This window comes from Hylobates moloch, unplaced genomic scaffold, assembly GCF_009828535.3.
Source record: "Hylobates moloch isolate HMO894 unplaced genomic scaffold, HMol_V3 SCAFFOLD_9, whole genome shotgun sequence".
NCBI lineage: Eukaryota > Metazoa > Chordata > Mammalia > Primates > Hylobatidae > Hylobates > Hylobates moloch.
In genome coordinates this window covers 12,214,713-12,222,812 of record NW_026652284.1, presented here as the reverse complement: position 1 = coordinate 12,222,812, position 8,100 = coordinate 12,214,713, and the positions used below count along the sequence as shown (strand labels likewise).

Below are 8,100 nucleotides of genomic sequence, written 5' to 3'. Positions count from 1 at the left end.
GAAAATTTATTATGGCCAGGTGTGGTGTCTCACGACTATGGTCACAGCACTTTGGGAGGCCAAGGCGGGCAGATCGCTTCAGGTCAGGAGTTTGAGACTAGCCTGGCCAACATGGTGAAACCCTGTCTCTACTTAAAATACAAAAATTTAGCTGGGCAAGGTGGCGTTCACCTGTAATCCCAGCTATTCAGGAGGCTGAGGCAGGACAATCGCTTGAACCCAGGAGGCGAAGGTTGCACTGAGCCGAGATTGTGCCACTGCACTCCAGCCTGGGTGAAAGAGCAAGACTCCGTCTCAAGGTGGTGGGGAAAAGAATACTTAACTTGGTTTGGAATCTCAAAACAAATGAGATTTTAAAAACTAATTTTAAAGACACTTAACAATAATCGTTTCTAATTTAAAATATATTTAGAATAATACAATCTTAGCTTTGAAAGGAAACATTACAGCTCAGCCCTTTCACCATTGCTTGTGTGCTTGGGTCAAGTCCACAAAATCTCTAAAGCCTTTTATCTTCATCTTTTAGCAAAAATCTTCATCTCTGGGCCACAGGTGCCCAGTGGGAGATGTGCACAAAGAACTCAACTCAGCAAGGTCTAGGGACATCAGCTAGGGCTACCTGCTGGCAGGGGCTCCCTGGCATACCTGTATCTGCAAACCACCTATCACCTTTTACCACTCTCACTGCTACTCCTTCACCCTCCATCCCAGAAGCACGCAAGTTCCATGTCAATTGAATTTCCTGGAGTTCAAAACAACCTTCTACAGACAGGGAATCAGAGACAGGATCATTCATGATCACTAAGCTGGTGAGGACAGAGCTTCTACTGTGAAATGCACAAGTTTGATGCGCTGTCCCTCCTTTCATACCCTCCTCTGTTACCTCGTTTACATCATATCAACTTGAAACACACTTTGTAACAAGAAATTCACACGTGCACCCCCAGTAGAGCTGAAACACCCAATAAGTACCTTGTACATGATGTCCCTCTCTAGCCTCTACCCTAGGTGACCCCTCTGCCTTTATTGAAGTGATCCTGTGATAGCCACTCCAGGACACGGAACATTGAACGGGACAATGTGTTGACATTCTGGTGTCCCCTGCACTGTGCCATCGCCACTGGCTGGCACACAGTACATGTCTTCTAGTGTTTGCTGTAACAAAAAAAAGGCTGTGCTGTGGTCTGCAGAGAAAGTGCACGATCCTTTCTCACCTGATCAGCTGTCCCAGGTGCCCTCTACGGAAGGTGACCATATTCATTTTAAGCAACTGGAGGTGTTTCAGCCTGAGGAACAGAGCTGATTTTGGCAACTGAGCATTCCTCGTGGTAATTGACATGTAAGGATGGCACCTGGAGAAAAATGAGTTTGCGAAGATTCTTCATCTCCTTCAGGTAACAAAAAAGCTTTCTTATCAGATGTGGCCAGGACACGTAGCAAATTTCCAGCTCCTGAATACTATTCAGGTGGATTATTTTCAATGATCTTCTGAGATATTCAATTGATGTTAGATAATTCACCAGCTTACTACAGCACAGGTGTACTCAACCTCTCCTTTGGTAAACCCACCGAAAGAGGGATCTCAGGCATTCATCCCGGGGTATTTCCTTGAGGCAGACATCTATGAACACCTTCAAGGGCTGGTGCTCTCCTGTCCTTGGACAGTCCTCTGCTGTCTGCCTCTTCCTCATGGCCTCTGGGGAGTAGGACGGGGCCCTGGATTCAGACCATATGGCCCAGAAGTTCTCATCAACATCCCGCAAATCCAGCACTTGAAGTTTCCACCTCCTGTGGGTAAAGTAAGGCAGAGGCTCAGAATTTAGAAGGACCCATCCCTGACCTTTGCTTTCATTCTTATCCAATAAATCAGCTGCTCCTGTGCTTGGTGCTCCCTGTTCTCTCTGAATTTTCTTGGTCCCTTTTCTCTTTCAATTCTGACTGTTCCCCACTTCTATTCCCTTTACATTCCACTGGGAATAGGCAAGTTTCTGTTCCCACAGCGGACCCTGTATGGTGAGCAGTCCTTTCCCTGAGGATCTGGGCAATGGCCAAGGCCTCCCTGAGCTTCCTCACGAGCACCACCAGAAGACACTGGGCCATCTTTGGCTAATTCTCTGCCTGACCCTGCTGTTCTTTCCCTGGACACCTGAGCCCCATCTACCAGCCCTCCTGGGTCACCTCACCTGGGGCGAATCTTCTGTGCAAGCAGCGTATGAAGCCCTTCCAGCAATGCTTTTAAGGTCTCCAGATGAAGCGTCTTCATCAGCGATCCCAGAGGGAGGCGATTGAAGGGCCAGGCCTGCACCATCACCGTCAGAGTCTGGAAGTGTCTCCTGCTGAAGGCCTCCAGGAAGAGTGGGAGATAGAGCACCCTGGGCAGCTCCTCCACGGCAGAGATGGCCAAGGCCTGGTCTCTCAGCAGACTCTGCCCCGCCAGCTCCAGGAGTCTGGGTGGGGCCTGGATGCTCATCCTGATGGATCTGTAAGGAAAAACTCTAGAAGACAAATCCAGAGAAAAGGCATCACTTTCAGGCCAAACACAATCACCTCATCTTCTCCTAGGGCCAATAGCATTGCTCTGGTAGAGGTAGAAAAATTACCACTTTACCCCAATACCACTCTGCACTTGGTGGCCACAAATCTATATTTCTGCTTCCACTGGTACCAGGAAGAATGTCTTCCAAACACCAAGGAGGGAAGGGTCGAAGACACCACTGGCCCATTAATTTTCATCCATTGCTCCACTGAATCCCAGAACCACTGGAAAGTGTCACTGAGGATCCTGAAAGCCAAGCTCTACCTCTTTGAGGAAAATCTTCTTGTCACTTACCACCCTAAAGCAATGAGAATGAGAGTGTCCTGTGGCCCCAGACAGCCTACATTCTCAGTTCACATCATGAACATGCTGGGACAACACTAAAGGGACTCCCTAAAATCGATGCCATTATTTTTTATTTTGAAAAATTTCAACCAGAAACTGACTGGGTGTTGTGGCTCATGTCTGTAATCCCGGCACTGTGGGAGGCCAAAGCAGGCAGATCACTTGAGGTTAGGAGTTCGAGAACAGCCTGGCCTACATAATGAAACCCTGTCTCTACTAAATATGAAAAGATTAAGAATCATTTGACTCCAAAAGGCAGAGGTTGCAGTGAGCGGAGATCGCACCACTGTACTCCAGTCTGGACAAAAGAGTTACACTCTGTCTCAAATAATAATAATAATAATAATCATCATCATCATAATTAATTAATTAAAATGTTAGCCAGGTGTGGTCGTGCAGTCCTATAATCCTAGCTACTCTGGAGGCAGAGGAAGAAGAATCACTTGAATCCCAGAGGCAGAGTTTTCAGTGAGCCGAACTCAACGCCCTGCACTTCAGCCTGGGTGACAGAGTGAGACTCCATCTCAGAACAAGAGAAAAGAATTAACCAGAAACTAAAAGCGATGTGATGGTATTCTAGAGCATTTGGAAGGCAGGGATAGAAACACTAGCTCTAAATGAGGCACAGTGGCTCACTCCTGTAATCCCAGCATTTTGGGAGTCCAAGGTGTGTGTTTTTATTTTGAAAAATTGTAAGAGAAATTAGAAAAGCCATGTTGCAGTATTCTAGAGCACTTGGAAGGTAGGGACGGAAACACTAAGTCTCAGGTGAAGGCTCCAATACACATCCCTTCCACATACTCACAATCACACACTTAGGGACAGAGTCTAAGGGAAGAGATAAATCCCAGGTTCAGAACAAGACTCTTGAGAATGGTGTACGGGAGATGTAAGGTTTCTGTAAAACAAAAGCCTGACTAATAAAATCAAAATACCACCAAGTGTGTGAACTATAGCTGTCAGGCACAGAAACCAACAACTTCACATGTCAAGACATAAAAATCCATCCAACTGTAAATTTTTAATATATTTTTTTAAAAGCTGCTTCAATAAGAATTTTGAAATGAGAAAAACGAAGCACAAATCAAAATTTGAGGGATAAAGTCAAAACTATATTTGGAAGAAAAATCAAAACCTACATCTGTTTAATCTGAAAAAACAGATAGGACGAGACCACGGTGAATCCCTGTCTCTACTAAAAATACAAAAATTAGCCCAGCATGGTGGCAGGCGCCTGCAGTCCCAGCTACTCAGGAGGCTGAGGCAGGAGAATGGCATGACACCCGGGAGGCGAAGCTTGCAGTGAGCGGAGATGGCGCCACTGCAGTCCAGCCTGGGCGACAGCACGAGACTCTGTCTCAAAAAAAAAACAACACTGGCTCAGTGGCCAATGGATCTTACCCAACTTACTTAACCTCTCTGTGCCTTCGCTCATTCACCTATAAAATGGGATAATAGCAATATTGACTTCACAGAGTGCTATAAGTTAATCTATTTAAATACTTCCAGCTGGATTTGACATAGGGCAAGCAAGGATATTTTTATTGTTATTATATTTGAAAAGTATATTAGTTACAAACTTAGGTAAGAGACCAAGGTCTATGGTAAAGGTGATTATAAGCCTTCATACACCCCTGTTGTTCTGAAAATCTTAATTATAACAAGGCCAGCTGGGGAGGCTCACATGTGTAATCCCAGCACTTTGGGAGGCTGAGGTGGGCGGATCACCTGAGGTCAGGAGTTCGAGACCAGCCTCATCAACATGGCAAAACTCTCTACTAAAAATACAAAAAATAGCTGGGCATGGTGGTGGGCACCTGTAAATCCCAGGTACTCGGGAGGCTGAGGTAGGAGAAGCACTTGAATCCAGGAGGCAGAGTTTGCAGTGAGCCAAGATCAAACTATGGCTCTCCAGCCTGGCGACAGTGAGACTCCATCTCCAAAAAAAAAATTAATTATAACAACATGTCCATTCACTCTCCAAAGTGTCTAGGACTGGACAATTAATTGTCAGGCCGTTTTCTGTAGTACCATACACTATAGCATATATGTGGATTAATATAAATACACATACAAAATTCAAGTATATATTCCATATACTTTCTATATACTTATATTCTAAGAGGTCACATGCAAATTCAAGGCTTTGTCAAAGAGTAGAGTGGCAATCTATGGAAAGGGGAGTGGAAGTGAATCATGGTAATAAAAAATAGGTGTAGATATAGATATGAGTAGGTAGATATACACACATATAGCTGCAAGAAAAGGGAATGTCATGGACCAGTGATGACAGTGAGCCATGTAAAAAGGCTACAATTCTTGTGATTGCGTGTCCGTTTCCAGGATGGGTTGTAGCTTCCATTTTTACAAAGGCTGATGTCACGTTCATGGTAAATAAATGATTATAAAATGCGTTTCCTTTCTGGGGCATCTCTAGAGAAATCTCCCATGGTAGGAGAACGCACTTCACTAGACAGGTGATCACACAGATAAGATTTTACAGATCCAATGGCACTACCATTAACTTCATTACCCTTGGTATTCTACAAAGCTTGAGTGAACAAATGGTATCTTGAAGCTAAAATTAGCTAAACTAACAAAGAAAACTGGATTATTATTAATAATTTTTTTGAGACACAGTCTGTATCGCTCAGGCTGCAGAACAGTGGTGCTATGTCAGCTCACTGCAGCATCTGCGTCCCGGGTTCAAGAGATTCTCCTGACTCAGACTCCTGAGTAGCTGGGATTACAGGCACACACCACCACACCCAGCTAATTTTTGTATTTTTAGCAGAAACGGGGTTTCATCATGTTGACCAGGTTGATCTGGAACCCCTGACCTCGTGATCTCCCCGCCTCAGGCTCCTGAAGTGCTGGAATTATAGGCTTGAGCCACCTTGCCCAGTCTAATCTTTTTTTCTTTTCTCAAAGGACTTCTATGCACTTAGGACAGTAAGCCCATCGTTCAGTAACAACATGACTCAATACTGCAAGACCTTGATGCAGTATTTCGAAGACTTTCCAGTAGGTGAAGGAGGCTTTCAGTGATGCTTAGACCTTCATGCCCTAGCATTTTGAGATTGCGTCCTTTAGAAGTGATACCAAGGGGAATCTGCCCATGACCAGCATTGGATGGGACCGTACCGGGTGACTTAAAATTAAGGATAACCAAGGAAAAGCCTTGAAAAGAAGCAGACATCATCACATGGTAGACAGTTTTCCAAGACAATGGAACAAGACTTCATTTGATCTTCTTCCATTGACTGAGACTTGCTTTTGTTTTGTATTAAAACAAAATGCTCAAACCTATATTTTATGTTGTTAGGTACTTTGTCCACTCAAACCAAACACTTTCTAAGGTCTCCTGTTCAAAATGCAGCCACTCTCACTAATCAAAGCAATTGCTGGCTATGGAGTCATTTACATGAAAGGGAAGGAGCACAGCTAAATAGTAGAACATGCTCTCATAAACAGTTGGGTAGAAATTGAGGATGCTAACTTCATGATAAGATTTGTTATTCTTCCTTTGGAAGGTTGGTTAACATTTATAATTAAATGACTTGGCACTGAGAAGAAGCTATAGGTGCAAATGGGTGGCCTGTGACTACTATTGATTTCATTACTGGTATTTTATTCTATGCATAAAAAACATTAGTGAAACTGGGTCTAATCTAGGTAGTGTCCCAGATTCCCACTAGAATCAAACTCTTTGGTTTGACACACCTTATGAAGACTGGAATGCTATAGGTATCGACATAGACATAGAATCAGAACATGACCATGTTACCCTCTGCCATATAATCAGAGAATTTACTGAAACTAGACATTGGTTCATTGGAAACTCTAGAGGCAAATAGAATGCATCTATAGCTCTACTATATGAAATACATAATGGTTTTATTTATTGGATGCATCAATACTCAGGACATATTTGGAGAGGAACCTATTCATTCTTCAATGCAGAGTGCATGCAAAGATTACTTTATAAAACTCATAGAAATATTTTTTGTTCCCTCCCCAATGCAATCCATTACCATGCAACCTGGTATCAATGGAAGTTAAGGCCACTGAGGTAGAAATAATTAAATAAAGCTTTATTGGAAGCTAAATGTGAGGATCGACCTGGAAGACACACACAGACAAAGTGAGTGTTTTCCAAAGTCTGTTACAAGTTGGAATGCTTTTGTAAGAGAGGTTAAAAGAAGGGAATGGGACTCCTTCTATCATTTTTTTTAAATTTTCTTTTGTTTTGTTGACCTGGCAAGGCTCAAATAGAGTTGAGTTTTTGTTTTTGTTTTTCCTGTTGGAAGGTACAAGACAGAGGTTACAATCATTGGCTTTAGATGACAACATAACAGGCTGAAACATTTTTCTTGCAAGACGACCAGCAAGACTTCATGATCAGAATCAAATCAGTGTCCTTCTCACCATCAGCGGGTGAAGCCTTCATCAGTACTTGTAGAGTATGAAGCACTCATGAACTCATCATCAGATTCTTTACTCAGGGACAGGATGTAAGCCAATGCTAAGACGTTCCACTGGTTTCTAATTTTTCAGCCTGCCCAATGAGACCTTCAGGTTTTCACAGGCAATATGCAGGTGCAGATATGACAAAGAATAACAATGACCTTCATACCACCCCCAGCTGTTGAGGAATGGGATCCTTTTCACCCTTCCTGTCCATGAAACCAAGTTACTCATCTTCTGTGGCAACAAAATATATGGTAAACTTAACAGAGAAGGAGACTGTGTGAAAAAAAAAAAAAAAAAAAGATGAAATGAAATTCATTTGGTTCAATCCATTAGGCTGCGGAGAGCCAAAAACCTAATCAGGATTAACTGGGTGGAGCTTCAGAAATGCAATCAGATATCGCTGTTTGATTGGAAGCTAGCAGCGGATACGTGGAGGGGTGTGGGTGGGAGTTGTGATTAGAAGGTCAATAAAAGCTTCTAAAGACCCACAGGAGAGACCCAACGTCTTCAAGCCTGGAGTTCCTGCTTGTTTCTTCCTGAGGTCTGAGCACCTTCTAAACTACATCCAGATCTGGTAAGTCACTAATTTCTGGAAGGATACTCCCATCTGACTACAGACAGCCGGTCTGGGATGTTGACAGTGCAGCCTACCATGGCACATGGCACAGAGCTATATCCTGTCCTTTTTCTTTTTTCATGTGAACAATTTGAAGCTTTGAATTTTTTCCTTTAAATGCAGTTCTGTC

General features: G+C 43.3%; 2 protein-coding genes across 2 annotated transcripts in view; one reads left to right on the top strand and one right to left on the bottom strand.

The window, feature by feature from the left end:
- The window catches only part of HNRNPCL1 (heterogeneous nuclear ribonucleoprotein C like 1), a 38,882-nt gene that overhangs the window by 24,597 nt on the left and 6,185 nt on the right, over positions 1-8,100 (top strand). The gene's annotated exons all lie outside the window — the stretch shown is intronic.
- Positions 1-8,100, bottom strand: part of LOC116813775 (putative PRAME family member 26) — a 12,112-nt gene that overhangs the window by 3,699 nt on the left and 313 nt on the right. Inside the window, exon 2 of the mRNA XM_032760902.1 lies at positions 2,232-2,492. Within this exon, the coding sequence (XP_032616793.1) occupies positions 2,232-2,470 (239 nt within the window). The 5' untranslated portion in view covers positions 2,471-2,492. The remainder of the gene's footprint in view (positions 1-2,231; positions 2,493-8,100) is intronic.